Raw genomic sequence first — 21,159 nt, 5'->3', positions numbered from 1 at the left:
GCACTCACCTTTAAGACAAGCCTCACTTGTTGCAAAAAAAAATTCGGACCGACACCGTACCATCTGCTCTCTTAAGGTTGGCCAGAAAGTCTGGCTGTCTACAAAAAATATCAGGCTGAAGCAACCTTGCAAGAAGTTGGGCCCTAAATTCATCGGGCCGTTTTCCATCATCAAGCAGGTGAACTCTGTTGCATTTAGGTTAAAAATTCCGGGCTCGTTAAGAATTCCAAACACATTTCATTGTTCTCTGTTAAAACCAGTTCTTTATCCAGCTCAAGCCCAGTCTTCAGGCAAGCCACAGAGGTACAGTGTTCAGAAAATCTTGGATTCCAAAAAAGTGCAAGGACAGGTGCACTTTTTGGTACAGTGGAGGAACCGCGGGTTAGAAGAACGCTCTTGGGTTCCGCGGAGACAACTCCATGCTCCCAAACAATTGAAGGAATTCTTCAGGAAATTTCCAAGAAAACCTGGGTGTCGGGGTCCCTTGACCCCTCCTCAAGGGGGGGGGTACTGTCACGAGCTGCGGCGGTACTCACAGCCGCCGCGGCTCGCTTCTCATGCGCCCCAGCGTCCCGGCCGTCACCTTGACGACCGGGACGTCATTTCCTCTTCCTGTCTGGCCGTCACCAGGGCAACGGCCAGACGCTAGTACACTAGCGCTGCATCCCGGCGGTGCTGGTAGCCGGGCGCATGCGCATAGCAGGCAGCCTGTGGGCTGATTAGGCTTATTAACAGGCATTAGCCTGCAACTGTGTAGGTCAGGGGCAAGCCCTGATTGGCCCTGCTGGATACTAGTAAATTAGCCTGCAGGAGTGTGTTCAACTGCTGATTGGTCTGTGTCTGTATTTAAGGCAATGAGGTCTGCTGCCTCATTGCCGGTTATAGCTTCTGTGCTCCAGTCTGCTGACCTGCTTGTTCCAGTTCCTGTATCCTGTTACCTACGTTTTGACTACCCGTGTTTGACCCTTGGCTTTGTATTGGACTTCGCTTGTGTTTCCTGTGACCCTGATCCTTGGCTCGTTTACCCGTTCCGCTTCTCTGCCTGTGACCTCTGACCTCAGCTTGTTCATCGATACTGATACCTGCTGCCGGCCTTTTGACCTCTGCGTGGACCTGACTCTTCTTGCCTGGGTTCTCCCCAGCCGGTACACACTTCACGACCCTCTGTCAGTCTGCAGCCCAGTCTGTCCCCACCATCAGGGGCTCCAGTGAACACCTGACTGACAGAGTAGACTCCGGGTTGTGTTGTGCCGGCTGGAAGAGTTCCTAACACAATGACTGTCTAATTTTATACAATTAATAATTACTAAAACAGTGAAATTATATAATTTTGCAATAAGGACAGAACAATTCTCAGTTATCAATATGTGTTAGCTGTAGTAATATATTAGTTGTGGCACACTACATTGAGAAAAAAAGGTTGTTTTTTTTTATGACATACAACTGGTATAGCTGTGCTTCAGTTGTACCTTTGCTGTCCTAAACTGGCAGCTGGACTAAACTGCTGCATACTGTACAGTCTGAGATAGTAAGTCTGTAGAGCAGCTTGCAAGTGCAACAGATCTCAGACACCAGAAGTGACTAGTAGAGAGTAGACTTGATCCAAGATTACAGCACGGTATTGTTCAAATAGTGGAGAAAGCACCTGACAAACAGACTGACTTTCAAACGCAATCTGTTTCCATCTCAATGAATGATATGGTAGGAGGCCCCTACTGCTGAGAGTGTGACAGGAAAGGCTTACTCTGTCACCTGTCTATTTATAGGTCTACTACAGTTTGCCTGGGATTCCCTCTTACGGTCAGTAAATTGCTATTACTGATCACTCATACTGGCGTTCTTGGACATCAGACACTCACCGACTGTGAATGCCAACCAAACACTAGTTGTAGGAGAGTTTGTACTGCCACCACCTGGTTCTTTCACAGCAAATTAACCCCTTTACTCCTGTGTGTAATTTGGCTGCTTCAGGTCCTTTGCTGGTGACCTGCTGGTTCCTCCTACTTATTTTGAACCAGGACTGCAAGTGGCAGGCAGCGCATTTACACAGGGTGCTGGATTCAACACAGGAAAGCAAGGGAAGGACAGAGTTTAGCTCTTATCTGTAGGTCACAGGATAAGGCAGTAAATAAGCAACATGTAGGATACTGAAAGCAAAATGCAATTTATTGCTCTTAAATGGTCCTTATAAGGACTGTTTCACCAGTTAAGTGGTACTGGTGATCATATGTACTATATACTGAAATACATTTTACATGGACAATGCAGTTCTTTTTATACATTTTCTACAACACATGCTGGCAGGAAGTAATCCAGCCTCTTGTCACTTTAACCAATCCAGGCTGATTCATGCAGCTTGTGCCTGAATCAGTCTGAAGGGGTTTTACACCTTTAACACTGTTGTTGGTGTCAGGAGATTGTGTACTTCCCCCTGTACACAATATGTCAGGTTTAGGAATGCTCAGCCTCTGCTCGACACCGTTAGGAAGTGACAATACATATTTAAATCTTCCGCCTAAAATACTTCCAAGGAACATGCTCCAGCCCCTTAAGGACTCCCTGCAGGAGATAGTCTCAATAAAAAATTCCCACTTTGTATAGGCACTGAGTGACGCAGCTATAAACATGACACCAATTTTATTGTTATCTTCAACTGTGCAATTTCTAGAGGGATGTAGTTAAAATGTCTACACCATAATGTCTGTAGAGATTTCTACAGTTATAATGCTGACCAACAAAATATCTACATGTTCATAACGTCTACACATTCAAAATGTTGACATGTAAAATGTGTACACATTTGACACACAACGTTAAAATTTAAGATGTAAGCAAAAAAGTCAATGAATTTAAAAATCAAAAATTGTGTGCACCCCCCCCCCCCCCCTCCAAACAACATAACCAACCTTAGTGCTGCCAGCGAATTCTAGTTGATAAGAGTACACAAGTGTCACACTAATGTATGTTACTAGTCATATGAATGTGAAATTTACAAAAACTACCTCCCTATTGATCTCTATAATTATAGAATTTATTACAAATTTTGTATATAGAGAGCAATATCTGACACTCTCTTGAGAATATTTAATACACACATGCAACACAAAACTTTTTCAGATTTTGCTTTGCAATCACATTTTATAATGGTTTTAACAAGTTTAAATTTAAATATATATTTCTGAAAGATAGTCTGTGCATTCTTTTCTTGTTCTGAGGTTATTTGTTGCAGGTTAGGGTGTGTAATATTTTTGCATTGAATGGGTGCAAAATCATTGAGAAAATTGTCACCTTTTGCTGTTACACATCGACTGGCATGTGGATGGCAGTTTGATGACCGTGATGGCTGCACTTTAGATCAGCTCTGTGACCTAACTCTCACTTAACCACCTTGTCATAAACATAAAACAGTTACAAAACGTATGATGGCAGGGCTGAGAAGTGTCATCACACCTAGGTTAGGGTTGTTTAGAAGATCTACTGAATACCATTGTATTTCAGCTGCTGGGCCCAGTCAGTTTAACTGTCATTGCTGTTGCCAACTCTGTGTCTCCTTGGTGGCAGCAGATGCTGCCGAACATGGTGGACAAGTGTGTCTATAGCAACAAGCACAATGCTAGGAGATGCTGAAGAGGAACGAGGTTCAGTAACAATCAATGGTTATGATTGCCAGCAGCTGCCTGTTATGATTTGTACAGTGACTATTTCATGTTGAATGTCTTCACCTTGCGCTTTCTCTCTTCACTCCAACTGTACCACACCACCGATAGTCGCACAGAAATGTTAGTTGTCAATGGCTTCTTTATTATTGGTGGCTGATAACGCAGCCTCCTTACTAGAGGCACACACCTTCCTCCCCATCAGCAGCTACAATTGTTATTCTGTTACCTTATATATCAAGTGTTCCCCACACCTCTTAAATTGGAAGCTTATTTGGACAGGGCAATCTTTACCTAATTTCATTGTAAATAATTTGTTTGTGTCATGATCCCTGTAATCTACAGCTCTGTGTAATATACAAGTGCTTTATTAATAAATTATGATAATCAACGTCAGATTGTTTTGAACATAGAAATCCCGAATTAGCAATAAAAAGAGATTAAGATAAAGACAATTTTTAAAAGGTGTATTTTGTACATAAATGATTGACAGCAGTAAAAACTAATTATTTCTTTTGAATGTATTTTGCTACAAATGCAGACAGTAGATCTTTGTAGGGAGTGTCAGAGTCAGACTTGCTGCGTGGAAGCCGGAAAAGACGGCGTACAGCTGGAGATCGGAGTAGGATATTATGGACTAGGCCCACAGAACTGGAGGAAGCCCAATAGAGTGCCATGCACTGTAGGAAACAAGAACAGAATCAATAAATAATAAAGAATCCAGTAATGTTAACAGGGACAGAAAGTGGCACTGCACACCTTTATCTTAATATTCTTCTTGTGCTCAAACATGGGAAAGTTTTACTGTCATATTGATTGGAGGCAGATATAACGGTTTGAAACCACTTTCCTTGTGAAAGATTACTTACATCACACAGCCGATTCAATAGTAACATTAAAAACAAGAACATCACTAAATTAAAATATAGCTAAAAATTTATGTAATCAATAATAAAAAGTGCCAACATACAGTCATGTTGGTGTTACACTACAGAAAATACAACTAACAATAAATCATTATATATATATATATATATATATATTTTCTTAAAAACTTGAAGATTTAAACCCTGGCAACGCCGGGGATTTCTGCTAGTTACTGATAAATTCAATACATTTCCCATTGCAGTACAAACTGGAAGTCAAGACTGTGACTGCATTTTAATACATAAACAAACATGGGCACAACAGTCAGGTACTTACTGAGGGAACACTGGCAGCAACAGGGATCATTAAAACAGAAACTCCTCGAATAATGTTGGTTATGTATTTCTGAAATCTAGACATTTTCATTTTCCGCAATGCAAACAACTGTTTGGAAGTGGAAAATAATATTTAGAATATTTATGTTAGTTTAAAGGTTGCAAAACACACACACACACACACACACACACATATTCCTAACTAATTTGGTCAATTTCCAGTAATTAGATTGACATTTTAGTGTATATAGCAAAAAGAGTTATAAAAAAAAAACCCCAATCTAATGTGCTGGAAATTGAATGGACAGTTCACTCAATGCCTCTTTACCGCAGGTGCAAACTTCTGCTTCTCCACAGACACTGGCAACTTTTTCCGCAAAACAATGTAAAACAATAAGGTGTACCTCTGGAAGTTTAAGATCACAGTATCCCAAAGGGGATTTTTTGCACTTCATTTTAGTCATGTTGTGCCTTTGATAAAATGATAATACAGTTGACAATCATATGGGTATTTATTTTGCTTTTTGTGTTAATTGAACAGTTGTTCTGTAAAATAAACATGTTCTTCTATCCACTCATTTTACTGAAATTTTTTTTTTTACTTTGTGTGCAATTTAAAGAAAGAATAGGATCACGATAAAATGCTTATATATGCTACGCTGCAGTATGTATGTAGTTGTAAAATGTAACTGTAAATTTAATGTCTAGTATGTGTGGTAAGAAAAAAAAAATCTTTTAATAAAATGTTTCAGCAAAAAAATATGAAGTGCCTAAACAATATCATAATAAATATGTTTAAAAAAAAAAGTGTGTGTGTGTGGTTTAGTTTACAATACAAAAGTTAATTTTAAAAGATACACACTTTTTATTCACTATCATAAGAGGCGTCGGAAGTGGTGGAAAAAATATAGAATATTACACGACACTAAATTTAATGAACAACATTCAAAAAGACAAACTTCCTGTTTCATAGAATATATACATGTATTAGTTTTTGTTCTACATTCCTTTTTTTCGTGTTTGCTAAATTTTACTCTTACAGTTTCTTATGCATTTCAAGCAGGTCTATCCATTACTAAAATACAAACTAATGAAATTTGTAGAAAGGAGTATTAAACGGAGACTATTCAAATAAAATTTAATTTTATCAAGAACAATGAAGATATATGTACCTCTACTAGCAGCAAGTTGATCAAGCCCAAAGACACTGGAAGAATCCAAGTATAATCTGGCATTGTGAGGTCTGAAAACCAGAGTGCTCCCCCTTCTTGTAGTTGTCTGTGGACTGCCTCCCCTAAAACAAAGGCACATGGTAAATTTCTGTCATAATTAAATGGAAATGGCGCTCTATTAGCCTGCACAAAATTCGGTAAAGTTCGGAAAACAAAAGGGAATTTTAAAAAAAAAAAAAAAAAGAAAAAAATGTGAATATTAGCACCCACAATGAAACATTAGCTATTCATTTAAGAATCAAGAATCATTAATTTGTTGACCTTCATGCATACTATAATTCAACATTTTTACTTATTGTTATTATTTTAAACCTTAATGGCCAACAAACTTTTTTTTATTATTTTTATTAAAACAGGCTGAAGACTTGTTTAGATTATATTGTATGCGTGGAAGTATAGTCACTAGAGGGGGGCATCTGTCTGCATTTACACAGCCAGAGTATGCAACGGTTTAAAAAATATTGTATAGAGTAAAAACGCCACCAAGTGGTTGAAATGCCATATGTGAAATCCAACCACAGTAAACCATGCAGATTTATTTATTTGCTTTTAAGTTCATTAAAGATAAATAAAAATTACAAAAAAATCTGCCTATAAAAATATATATATATATTCATAGACATTCTAACAAATATAACATTAGAATTTTTTCTTCTTTTATATATTTGGTCAATTCATTTATGTTTAATATACAGGGTGTTTCAAAAAAGATAGACCCAATTTCAAAGCAATATATTTCAAGATGGCAATATGTTAAAATTACAATAAAAGTTACAAATGGTTAAATGAGTTATCAAATTTTACTGAGCATTTTATAAATGCTCTATGTGCCCTCCACCTGCTGTATGGACAGAGACTATAGTTGAATTCATCTCAAGCACCTCTCCGAGTGTCTTTTTCCACTGAATTCACCGCTGCCATGAATTTGTTTTCAAGGTCATTCAGATTAGTCGCTAATGGTGGCATAGAAACATGTTTTTTGATGTATCCCTAACAAGAAAAAGTTGCAGGGTCTAATGTCTGGGGATCTTGGGGGAGAAAAGTGTAGCGCTATGTCTTGGGGTCCCGATGCAACCTATCCAACGTTGAGGCACTGTGTCATTTAGAAAACATCAAACCTGCAGGTGCCAGACAGTAGTATGAAGGATCGCAAGTTCTCGACCGGCACGACGAGTGGACTTGTGTGGGCTAAAAATCTGGCAAGTCCCCCACATGTCACTTTTGTCAGATCAAAAGTGTATGTCTGATGTGGAGGGGAGAGTGTTTGAGTGTGCGTGCCACCGCTAGAGGTCATATATAAGCAGGCACATGCAGCGTTCCCACACTGTTTACACTCTACGAGAATAAAGAGACAGTCACATCCGTCTGCTGCTGAAAGTAAAGTGGGGCAGTGGAGCATGACAGAGCCCACCGGACGCTCAGATTATAGCTTGGAGAGCAGAGGAGATGAATATGCCCCCAACACTTCAGAGGAGAGCGGTTCAGACACCAGCGGTTATGCCGCATTGTCTGCCAATGGGGCAAATTGCGGGTACCCAGATATGTTCTATGCACAACCATTCTCGACCTGCTAACAGCAATGTTTTAAACACAGAGGGTAGGAGAGACGAAGAGGTGTCTGTCCAAATGCTATCCAGAAACAGTGATGACTCCAGGGTGTATAACAAAAAGAAGTACTTCCTGTACGGTGAGAAGCCCCTCTCAAAAATAGTCCGGCATATAGAGCATGTTCACCGCAATGAGACTGAAGTAGTCTGGGCCATGAAATTCCCCAAGCACTCGAAAGAAAGGCGCATGCACATCTTCGAAAAAGGGGCAACTTTGCGCACAATGCTGAGATGATGAGGACAAGACATGGCGTTCTGGTTCTGGGTAAACTTCCAGACAAAAAGATGGATACTGAAGGTTCCATGCACTGTGCAGCCTGCCAAGGCTTGTTTGTAAGAAAATATTTGTGCACTTTTGCTCATTCTGTTGCATCCGATATCAGTGGTGGCTTTTGGAAGCTCTTGAGCGACATGACCCCAGATGAAATCTTACTGGAACTCAAAAATGACCAATGTATTATACAAATGATGCAGCATCTCTTGAACCAGGTCGGTTCAGATGTTGGCAAACATGAGTACATCTGTCAGAAGCTTAAAGAAATGGGCAGACTACTACTACAGGCCAGAAGAGCTACCCTTTTGGAGAGGATGGAAGAATTTACTTTACTATCGAACTTTCAGCTGATGCGCACACCCTCACTGGCACTCAAGGTCGGCCATGGATGCAAAATGGATGGAGGGCTGCACTGCTGTGGTTGAAAACGCACGCAACTTTAGGAAGATGTACCAGGCAAGATGGACTGAGTTGAGTTTGTGAAAAAGATGCATTTGTACCTTGATGAAAAGCAGCAAGCATATCAAATTGGTCTATTCACTGAGCCTACACTTAATCACTGGGCACTGCTTGCAAAAGTCACCCTGGCACAGGTGATCTTGTTCAATCGAAGAAGGGAAGGGGAAGTTTGCAAGATGTTACCTTCTCCTCAAGAGATACTTCAGATCTCCACGAAGATGTGCCCTAGTGCTTCCGAAGTTGAGAGGAAGCTCTTCCGGAACTTTACTCGCATTGAAATTCAGAGAAAATGAGGAAGAAAAGTCCCTATCCTGCTGACACCGACCATGTAAGGTGCAATGCAATTTCTCGCAGAGAAGCATGAAGAAGGTTGACTGGATAACCAAAATGTCTACATTTGCCACACCATCAAGAGTGTGGGGCCAAACATCCCCACATGCTGTCTTTCACAAAGCTTTGAAAGCACGTTGCCACTCTCTCAAAGGTCCTCAACCTAAACAACACAGAACTGGATCAGTTGGCGAACTTCCTTGGGCACAACAGGGTGCACCGGCAGTATTACCCAGAAGGTACCCTGCAAATCACCAAGATCAGCTTTCGACTTTTACCTAGGTCATTTACATATCTGTTTCTTTTCAAAACCGGTCCAGCTACAGAGAGACAGGGCGAAAGATGAGCAATCCCGTGACAGAGAGACAGTGGTCAAGCGTCTGGTCGACACTTCCACGTTAGAAGAGAGGCGGTGTAGGGACCCGGCACACGAGACCAGTGCCCAGTCAAGGCTTACACAGGGTGGTGTAGCACACAGTTTTGTTAGGCAAAAGCACTTTGCCTTCTCTGTATTTCACAGAGTTGTAATGGACCGTTGTACTTCCTTTCAGGTTGTACAGAAGTGCGAAGAAAAAAACTGGGACAGAGAGGAGATCCAAGCTGTCGAGATGACAAGTTTATCCAAACATGCCGGGTGCCTGGAAAGCATGAATATGTTGTATGCCTCATGGCTGAACCATCAATACTGAAAGTTCGGAACTGGTTGGGAATGAAACTCTACATAAAGAACTGAATAACAGCTTTAAAAAGGGATCAAACTTGATGAAATGATACGCAGTGTTTGAACAGGGCTGTAACCCCCATGGCTAAGTGTCGGTGTAAGCGTGCATGCGGCTGTCCTTAGACGCCCAAAATACATAAAACTTTCCCCACTATTGTTATTAGTATTGCTATGTATGTATGTATGTATGTATGTATGTATGTATGTATGTATGTATGTATGTGAACGTCCTCAGACGATCAAAGTACATGAAACTTTCCCCACAATGCATTCTGTGTCAGTACTTTAAGCAAAGTCCTAGTGTAAATCTCAAGTGGTAACGAACAACTCTTATACATACCCATATGATTGTTCTGTTGATAGGGCATTAAGAAAGGGGTGTCCCTATGCATCAGACTTAGCCCCTCATGATGCAATACAAAAAAAGTGTGTGTGTGTGTGTGTGTGTGTGTGTGTACAGACATACAAACATGCCTACACTTACACACACGTATACATAGCTATAAAGCACTATAATATTATTTTTGACTCCAGACAAAAATAAGATAACATCTCAGGCCAGTATCTGTCAAAATATATTTTTCCTAAGCAACTTACCGAGGAAGGGGCGGCTACGGTTTGTTGCAAATGCAACATTAGTAATAGTGTTCCCCTGGGCTTGCACAAAGGTGTCGAAGTCAGCAAATTGGATAAAGTCATTTCAATTAAAATCGAGCAAACTTGGTTGTCTTTGTTTGAAAAGATGCGTACGGTACGCTACGGCGTGAAAGGACACGCTACGGCGTGGAAGGGCGTACGCAGCTGCAACACGTGGCAACAACAGTATTTAGTCTTTTACATACATTCGCACAAACACACACACTTGTAAAATAGTACACATTAATGGTAGTTGCAACACAGTCATTTATGTCGAAATATAGTAGTATTTATGTGTAATATTATGAGTTATATGCATATCAGTAAAACATATGGTACACGTTGAAGGAATCATGTCATGTGTGGTATCAAACTAATCCCCTTCACATTTGCGACTGTCCGGTTCACTCTGCGAAGGAATCGCAGAGCGCATACGCAAGTTATTAATGTTAAGAAATTATGGACTATTAGGATTAGTATTCTTGGCGGGAAGATCAGAGCTCATCCCCTGGAGAGATGACCCCCTCCTTTGGCTTCCTGAGCTTAAACAAGCCTATGATCTGCAACCCCCTGGACCCTCCTGATGCCTGGACCAATAGAAGCAAGCCACACCTTTGCATTGTTTTACTGTATCTCTGTTTGCATATAAGTAGCAGCTCCTCATCTAGTGTTCAGTCTAGTAGACCACAGACTTCAGGACTCAATGACTGTTCACTGGATCCAGAGCGCCTGCGATTAGTAACGGCTGTACTTACTATTATTTCGCTAAGATATATATACTGCTATTTTTTTGAGAATAAATCTTTGTGCGTTGGAAACACAAATCGAGATTCGACAATCGTTATTGGATAGCGACAAAACGCTCATAACAATTTGGGGGCTCGCAGCGGAGGTTTCGTCACCGGATGATACGCAAGACCAACGGATTTCGGTTCCGCAACAAAGGGTGGAGACGCGTCACATACGGGTAAGAACGCAATGTGTTCAAAACCTGAATTTTACTCTGTGTTGTGAAACCGAATGTCCGTTTTGCATAATCTGAAGGTGCGCTAACTAGAATCAAGGGACAAAAGAGAAAACTGTTTCTTTTTCTGTCATATTGCGTTTTGATATATTGTATTGCATAGCGTGTGTACTTCCTGCATAGCGTATGTGAACTTCCGGTAGATTTGCCACGTGGTTAAACAATCGTTTTGATAGTTATTATATGTGAATACTATAATTACTTGTGAAAGCCTCTGGGACATTATTACTATTGTTGGGAACTTTTGATTTTCTGCGCAGAAAAGGTGTATAGTGTGTGATTTTGTGACGTAGATACACTGTTTATTGTTGAGGTGCTCAGTTGCTGTCCGACGAGGCAGGTTGCCCAACTGAAGGACGGTATACGGGGCAGGTATACCGGGAGTGAAATCAAAGGAAGTTTTCGCGCGCGCTCCCAAGAGCCATCGCAACGCTTATTCATAGTTAGTATTTGTAAGCGTTGCGATTGGACCGCACGGCAAGGAAAGCCGTGATTGTAACTTGGGAAGGCAGCGGGGAGGAATTACATTGGAAAGGCTGGTTGATTGTATCGACTTTGTGCTAACAGTTATAATAAACTCAACAGATTTTTGTGGTTTAGCCAGGGTATCGAGGAGCGGATAGCCCTTGGGTCCCACAGTGATATTTTCTGTGTTAGGGGTCCTCGTTTGGTACGAGAAAAAGCGAATGGACGCGGCTTGAGCAAATACGTCCGCGGGCAGTAAGAGATCTCTAGCGGTAGAGTGTTTGTAGCACAGGGTTGAAAGTGTTTTTTTTGGAAGTGTGGTCTGCATAGACTGGTACTGGTCAACATGGGTGCTAAGCATACGCTAGAGATGGCCAGTGTACTGCCTAAGGAAGGGCCTATTGGTTCAGCATGGTTTCTTATGTGCAAGAAATATGGTGCGTACGCAACTGTGTATTGTGACACGTGGGTCGAGATGACCAAAGAGTGTGTTAGGCCTTTCCCAACAATAGGGAGTTTTAATTTAGAGGTACTAAATAATGTAAAAGATAAAGTGTGGTTGATTAAGTCAACAAAAGTGAGAAATAGACATAATGACTGTTTAAAATTCTGGCAAATGGAAGGCAACACGTGGCAGAGCAGCGAGTGCACAGCGGAAGTAGGCGTGGCGAAAAGCGCGCGCAGAATGGAAGTAGCCGTTGAGAAGCGTGGAGAACTCAGCGCAAGCGCGCCCCCGCCACCATATGTGGCGGGGGGAGTAAGTACAGCCGTTATTAAAAATGAAAAAAAGAAAATTGCGTAGTTATATCCTGTTTTAAGTCAGTATAAAGCAAGTGTTTCTGAAGAGGATGAACCCACGGTAATTTCAGCCATTGCCCATGCTGTTAATATGTTAGAGGTTCAGCGTAAGTATGGAAAAGGGGCAATGGCTGAGATAGGTGAGAGTAGTGTGACCACTAGGAGAGATAATATCCAAAGTACTGAAGTAGCTAACCCTGAAGATAGTGAACCAGTGGGTACATATCCAGTCTGCACAATATCAGTTCCCAATGGGAAGGCGGATAAGGAAGGTGTAGTTCCTTCAAGAAATGTTACAATGCATTGTCCTTGGACTAGATCAGAATTACGTTCCATTATGACTGAATTCCCAGATCCTAGAAAAGTTGGCCAAGTGTCAGAAGTTTGTTAAAGACTTAGGAAATGCACACGAACCAACCGATAAGGATTGGCGTGTAGTGTTGAGGGCGTGTCTTCCTCCCAATACTAACGTACAACAATTTATTAAAGATTGAAAAAGGATACCACTGCACCAGGTGATCGCTTTAACAGAATCCAGATAATTTTAACAGTTATTAATTACTGATATCGTGTTACTACTGGATGGTGCACTCACACACAAACATTCTGGTATCAAAGGGAAAAAAAGGGGGGAAATGTGCTTATAGAGGCACTCTGCGATCTTTATTATTGATAAAATATCCAATTCTTTATTAATATTGTTTAAAATAAGATCCCTCTAATTGTAAATAGCGAAATATAAAAACAACAAAGTGAAACAAATGTGAATTAAAATAGCAAAAATAATTTGCTATGCCCCGCTACTTTGTATATCAATTGTTATGTATATCAATAATTCATACTGTCCAATCTATAATATGATACTATACTCCTTTCTCATACTGACTTTGTTAGTGATTTCTTTACATAATTGATGGAATAATCCTGCTGTTAATAGTATCACTGTGATTGATAACTTCAGTTCATAGGTTACTCTAAATAGTAATTGGTAACCCTACATATAGACTTAATGAGATTAATCGTTGGCAATAAATTAATAGTTGCTTGGTTTAATTATACCTTAACCAAGTAATCTTGTATAATCACTTAATTTGCCAGTGGTAAAATACCTAATGTGATATTGTAACAGCTGTTGTGTCTTAGTCCTGTCTTTAATAAGATCTCACACACACACACACGCTATTGTATCTCACTGTTGAGGATTGATCTAAATGTAGCTAATGATATACTGCTAGGCTGTCATGAGATTATTCCCCCGTAATAGTAGGTCACATATAAAGATTAAGCTAATCAGCTACGTTGGGATTCTTATTGTTAAATGCTGAAGGCTGCTGCCAGACCCCAACCACACATTGTCACGATCTCACACGCACACCATGCATACAGCCTATTAGAGTATGAACGCTATCTATAATCTCTTATTAATAGAGAGGAGTAAGGACATTCAGTAGCGAGGCGGAAGCCAACGCGCGTTTCGCTACTCGCTTTCTCAAGGCAACCCGATGTGAGGAAAGATAGAAGTATATATGCAGTAAAACACGCCCCCTCATCTGACGTGTAACATTTCAATAGGTGGAACTTCATGTCATGCAATTCCTAGATTGATAGTATATCAGACCAATCCTATTAGGTAAAATAGTTTAGATCCACCCCCTCAAGCTCGTTATTGGTAGATCAAACCTCCAGGTTATAGGATGTAAACAAAGGGATATACAATACCTTATATGAAAGCCTTTTAATGGTATACGCTTTCCTAATATAACAAGGTAAGCATTGTTGTGAATTTCTTAAAGGTGTTAATAAGTAATAATGAAAATAATAAATATTTAACTTGTGTGCCTATTAAAATTAAGATTAATACCCATATAAACAAAAATAAGAGGGTATGATGTGTGACTTAAACTATTATGCCAATTTTATTAATACCTAAATATATATAAAAAGTGATGATACATATAAAAAGTATCTTACTTAATATAACTGTTATATCAGTTTTATTTATATCTCAATTCTGATAAAAAGTGATGATATTTATAAGAAATATCATACTAAATATAATAGTGAAAAATACCTTATGCAATAATCCTGTACTGTTTTGGTACATAGTGAACAATTTAAAGGTGCACTAATTGTGAACACAATCTTATATTATAAAGAGTAAACATTAGATAATATATTTACCATCTTATAAATAAACCATAAGATTATTAAAATCATTAAGGCCATGTGGAATAAGACTATTCATCATAAATATTTGTCTAGCTTCTCGTTTAAGGAGTTCTTGATGGAAATCACCTCCACGAATCCCTAATGAAACCTTTTCCATAGCAAAAGCCTGTAAGGACTTGGGATTGCCCTCATGATATAATAAAAAATGCTTGGCAACAGTTGTTAGCAGTTTGAATTTATCTCTATCACGAGAGGTATTCTTAATGTTACTTACATGTTCTAAAAGGCGTTTTTTAAACGGTCTACTTGTCATACCAATGTACTTCAGACCGCATGGACAGGTCAGACAGTAGATCACCCCAATGGAATTACAGTTCAGAAACTCTTTTATACGCCAGATTTTAGAATACCGATCCGTGTATTCTTTAGTGTGTATAGAATAATCACACGACTTATATGTGCCACATTTAAAAAATCCTATGGTTTTCTTGATGATCCTTTTTTTAGGAATAAAATGACTATGGACTATATGATCCTTCAGATTCTTAGATCTTTTCCAAGTCATTGATACTTTATTATCCAATATTTGTTTAAGATCATAATCTAGTAACACCACATTCCAATGTCTCTGAAAGATCTCCGAAATTTCTTTCCACTCGTTACAGAATGATCCTATCATTCTTACTGCAGAATCCTGAGTTTTTACAACCGGAGGTGGATAAATTAACGAATCTCTTTCTTTCTTGGACAGAATGTACTGCTTTTTTTATTACCTTGTTACTGTAACCACGCCGTTTGAATCTTCTCTGTAATTCCTGTGATCTAATCTGAAAAGTCTTATCATCTGAACAATTGCGTTTGGTCCTGAGAAGCTCACCCTTAGGCAAACCTCTAAGGACGGGAGGAAAATGTGAACTTGTATAATGTAGTAAATTATTGGTAGCTGTAGATTTCCTATAGATGTCAGTAGACAGTCTACCATCTCTATTTATTTGGATTTTTAAATCCAAAAAATTAATGGTATTTTCATGAATCTCTGAGGTTAATTTCAGATTTAAACTATTTCTATTTAATACTCCAGTAAATTCATGAAACAATTCTTCATGACCATCCCACAAAATCAGAATGTCGTCTATATAACGAAGCCATAGCAAAATATGACTCGTATACATTTCATTGACATCGTTAAATACATATTGCTGTTCTCACCAGCCAAGAAAAATATTTGCATACGTTGGTGCACAAGATGTGCCCATTGCAGTCCCTCTGATCTGCAGGAAGAACTTATCATCGAATAAAAAATAATTTTTCGTCAAGACAAAATCAAGAAGTTCAATGAGGAACAAATTAAAATCATTATGGGCCTTCATGTCTAAGAAATATTGCACTGCCTTAATGCCTTGTTGATGTAATATATTAGTATAAAGGGATTCCACATCCAAAGATGCCAGCATTGTTTCATGGCTTACCGATAAGTCATTAATCTTTGATAGTACATCTAGCGTATCCCTTGTATAAGAGGGTAGACTTGTTACAAATTCACGTAGATGTTGATCTATGAATTGACTAGCTTTTTCGGTTAAGCTACCCACCCCTGAGACTATGGGTCTCCCCGGTGGAATTTTGTCATTCTTATGAAATTTTGGTAAGGCGTAAAGGGTTGGAATTTTCGGATTTTCCACCACTAGAAATTCATAGTCTGTTTTTGATATTATTCCATTATGATACGCTCGTTTTATCAAATTCATATATAATGACAAATTTGCAGTGGGATTGAAAATAAATCTTTTATAACATGAGATATCTTCAAGTTGACGATATATCTCAGCCTTATACATTGAGACTGGCCATAAGACAATACTTCCCCCTTTATCAGAGGGTTTGATTACTAGGTCTTCCCAAGTCTCAAGGTCCCTTAAGGCATTCATTTCTTGTTTGGTGAGATTACTTATAGATTTTGAAAGTTTAGATTTTTCCATTAGTTTGTCAAGGTCCCTTGACACTAAATCCCTATATATTCTGACTTGTGGGCATATTGAAAGATCTGGAGAAAATTTGGATTTCTTTTTAAGTTGTGAGTTCAGAATCTTAGTGCCCTCAGATCTACATTGTTCAGTATTGGTGTCCAATTCTTGTAAAATCTGCAATGCTTGTCTATCTTCCTCAGTTTCCAAGTTAAATTCTTGTGAAATGGCATCATTCATGTCTGAGTTAAGTCTCTCTTTATTAGGAAAAAACTTTTTAAGAAGGAGTTTTCTTGTAAAAAATGTCAGGTCTTTTTCCCATTCGAACCTATTAAACGTATTAGTTGGAGAAAAAGTGAGTCCCTTGCTTAATACATTAATATGCATTGTGTCAAGTTGTCTATCTGATAAATTAACGATTCTTAATGTATCCTCTATTGTTTCTGTCGTCTGTTGTTCCTCCTAAACGTTTGAGGACCTTCTTGCCCTTCCATCTTTTTCCTTTTGTTGTTTTTGGGCTTTGCCCCTCCCCCTTCGTATCGGTTTGTATACATTTTTCCACTTCCTTCCATATCCCTTAGTCCTCGTCCTAAAAAATCCCTAGATTGTAGGGACTGATCTCTATTATTAGGAGAGGTTTCAGATATCTCACCTTCCGATGATTCCATTTCGGAAGCACTGAGGGAGGTAGTGGGTCTTCTATATTTATGGGAATCCCATTTGAATATTCTGTTATGGGCATAATCATTTTTATCACGCATAAATTTTGTACGTTTTTTCTCCATAATAAATTTTTCATAATCGTCTAGATCTACTTTGATTTTATCATAGGCTTTCTGAAAATGGTCTATTCCTTCAAACTCCTTCAATTTGTCTTCAAGTTTGGTAAGGTCCCTTGTGTATTGCTCCAACAAAAGATTATCATGTTTCAATAGTACATTAATTAAGTCAGTAGAACATTTTGTTAAAATGATTTCCCATTCTTTTTTAGGTCTATTGTAGCTAACTCAAAGGCCGGGTATAATTTCGGTCTTAGACCTCTGGGAATCATTTTTTGTTTGATGTAATTATTGAACATAGTTTTATTCCAATACACTTTGGTTTGTTTAAACATTACATTCTTTAATTCCACCAAATAATCGGACCAACCCTTGATGTCACTTCCTTCTAGTGAATTACCATCAAGGAAGTCAATTTCCATATCCTTTAACCATTTTTCTTGTCTGAGATTTAACTCTTGACTAATACTGAATGATGCCATTATATTTTATTAAGAAAATGAAGATAATATATAATTTTGAGGGGGATATAATAATCCAGAAAAAATTCCCCAAAATTTTTTTTTTAATGCCTGTGCTAGTGGAAGAAAGTAGTGACCAAATCACTATAATTAGCTAGAATGAAAAAAGATACCACTGCACCAGGTGATCGCTTTAACAGAATCCAGATAATTTTAACAGTTATTAATTACTGATATCGTGTTACTACTGGATGGTGCACTCACACACAAACATTCTGGTATCAAAGGGAAAAAAAGGGGGGAAATGTGCTTATAGAGGCACTCTGCGATCTTTATTATTGATAAAATATCCAATTCTTTATTAATATTGTTTAAAATAAGATCCCTCTAATTGTAAATAGCGAAATATAAAAACAACAAAGTGAAACAAATGTGAATTAAAATAGCAAAAATAATTTGCTATGCCCCGCTACTTTGTATATCAATTGTTATGTATATCAATAATTCATACTGTCCAATCTATAATATGATACTATACTCCTTTCTCATACTGACTTTGTTAGTGATTTCTTTACATAATTGATGGAATAATCCTGCTGTTAATAGTATCACTGTGATTGATAACTTCAGTTCATAGGTTACTCTAAATAGTAATTGGTAACCCTACATATAGACTTAATGAGATTAATCGTTGGCAATAAATTAATAGTTGCTTGGTTTAATTATACCTTAACCAAGTAATCTTGTATAATCACTTAATTTGCCCTTTATACTAATATATTACATCAACAAGGCATTAAGGCAGTGCAATATTTCTTAGACATGAAGGCCCATAATGATTTTAATTTGTTCCTCATTGAACTTCTTGATTTTGTCTTGACGAAAAATTATTTTTTATTCGATGATAAGTTCTTCCTGCAGATCAGAGGGACTGCAATGGGCACATCTTGTGCACCAACGTATGCAAATATTTTTCTTGGCTGGTGGGAACAGCAATATGTATTTAACGATGTCAATGAAATGTATACGAGTCATATTTTGCTATGGCTTCGTTATATAGACGACATTCTGATTTTGTGGGATGGTCATGAAGAATTGTTTCATGAATTTACTGGAGTATTAAATAGAAATAGTTTAAATCTGAAATTAACCTCAGAGATTCATGAAAATACCATTAATTTTTTGGATTTAAAAATCCAAATAAATAGAGATGGTAGACTGTCTACTGACATCTATAGGAAATCTACAGCTACCAATAATTTACTACATTATACAAGTTCACATTTTCCTCCCGTCCTTAGAGGTTTGCCTAAGGGTGAGCTTCTCAGGACCAAACGCAATTGTTCAGATGATAAGACTTTTCAGATTAGATCACAGGAATTACAGAGAAGATTCAAACGGCGTGGTTACAGTAACAAGGTAATAAAAAAAGCAGTACATTCTGTTCAAGAAAGAAAGAGATTCGTTAATTTATCCACCTCCGGTTGTAAAAACTCAGGATTCTGCAGTAAGAATGATAGGATCATTCTGTAACGAGTGGAAAGAAATTTCAGAGATCTTTCAGAGACATTGGAATGTGGTGTTACTAGATTATGATCTTAAACAAATATTGGATAATAAAGTATCAATGACTTGGAAAAGATCTAAGAATCTGAAGGATCAATTAGTCCATAGTCATTTTATTCCTAAAAAAAGGATCATCAAGAAAACCATAGGATTTTTTAAATGTGGCACATGTAAGTCGTGTGATTATTCTATACAGACTAAAGAATACACGGATCGGTATTCTAAAATCTGGCGTATAAAAGAGTTTCTGAACTGTAATTCCATTGGGGTGATCTACTGTCTGACCTGTCCATGCGGTCTGAAGTACATTGGTATGACAAGTAGACCGTTTAAAAAACGCCTTTTAGAACATGTAAGTAACATTAAGAATACCTCTCGTGATAGAGATAAATTCAAACCGCTAACAACTGTTGCCAAGCATTTTTTATTATATCATGAGGGCAATCCCAAGTCCTTACAGGCTTTTGCTATGGAAAAGGTTTCATTAGGGATTCGTGGAGGTGATTTCCATCAAGAACTCCTTAAACGAGAAGCTAGACAAATATTTATGATGAATAGTCTTATTCCACATGGCCTTAATGATTTTAATAATCTTATGGTTTATTTATAAGATGGTAAATATATTATCTAATGTTTACTCTTTATAATATAAGATTGTGTTCACAATTAGTGCACCTTTAAATTGTTCACTATGTACCAAAACAGTACAGGATTATTGCATAAGGTATTTTTCACTATTATATTTAGTATGATATTTCTTATAAATATCATCACTTTTTATCAGAATTGAGATATAAATAAAACTGATATAACAGTTATATTAAGTAAGATACTTTTTATATGTATCATCACTTTTTATATATATTTAGGTATTAATAAAATTGGCATAATAGTTTAAGTCACACATCATACCCTCTTATTTTTGTTTATATGGGTATTAATCTTAATTTTAATAGGCACACAAGTTAAATATTTATTATTTTCATTATTACTTATTAACACCTTTAAGAAATTCACAACAATACTTACCTTGTTATATTAGGAAAGAGTATACCATTAAAAGGCTTTCATATAAGGTATTGTATATCCCTTTGTTTACATCCTATAACCTGGAGGTTTGATCTACCAATAACGAGCTTGAGGGGGTGGATCTAAACTATTTTACCTAATAGGATTGGTCTGATATACTATCAATCTAGGAATTGCATGACATGAAGTTCCACCTATTGAAATGTTACACGTCAGATGAGGGGGCGTGTTTTACTGCATATATACTTCTATCTTTCCTCACATCGGGTTGCCTTGAGAAAGCGAGTAGCGAAACGCGCGTTGGCGTCCGCCTCGCTACTGAATGTCCTTACTCCTCTCTATTAATAAGAGATTATAGATAGCGTTCATACTCTAATAGGCTGTATGCATGGTGTGCGTGTGAGATCGTGACAATGTGTGGTCGGGGTCTGGCAGCAGCCTTCAGCATTTAACAATAAGAATCCCAACGTAGCTGATTAGCTTAATCTTTATATGTGACCTACTATTACGGGGGAATAATCTCATGACAGCCTAGCAGTATATCATTAGCTACATTTAGATCAATCCTCAACAGTGAGATACAATAGCGTGTGTGTGTGTGAGATCTTATTAAAGACAGGACTAAGACACAACAGCTGTTACAATATCACATTAGGTACTTTACCACTGGCAAATTAAGTGATTATACAAGATTACTTGGTTAAGGTATAATTAAACCAAGCAACTATTAATTTATTGCCAACGATTAATCTCATTAAGTCTATATGTAGGGTTACCAATTACTATT

The 21,159-nt window shown here is 38.0% G+C and overlaps 1 protein-coding gene across 2 annotated transcripts in view; it reads right to left on the bottom strand.

The window, feature by feature from the left end:
* Positions 1–4,106: 4,106 nt before the first annotated feature.
* The window catches only part of COX18 (cytochrome c oxidase assembly factor COX18), a 35,982-nt gene continuing 18,929 nt past the window's right edge, over positions 4,107–21,159 (bottom strand). For both annotated transcript variants that reach the window (XM_075202307.1, XM_075202316.1), the window contains exons 5-7: positions 6,031–6,152; positions 4,860–4,967; positions 4,107–4,336 (exon numbers count right to left, since the gene is read on the bottom strand). In XM_075202307.1, coding sequence (XP_075058408.1) covers positions 4,163–4,336; positions 4,860–4,967; positions 6,031–6,152 — 404 coding nt within the window. In that variant the 3' untranslated portion in view covers positions 4,107–4,162. The remainder of the gene's footprint in view (positions 4,337–4,859; positions 4,968–6,030; positions 6,153–21,159) is intronic.

This window comes from Mixophyes fleayi, chromosome 1 (genome assembly GCF_038048845.1).
Source record: "Mixophyes fleayi isolate aMixFle1 chromosome 1, aMixFle1.hap1, whole genome shotgun sequence".
Lineage (NCBI taxonomy): Eukaryota > Metazoa > Chordata > Amphibia > Anura > Limnodynastidae > Mixophyes > Mixophyes fleayi.
The sequence above is the reverse complement of the archived record's forward strand: the minus strand, read 5'-3'. Positions and strand labels throughout refer to the sequence as shown.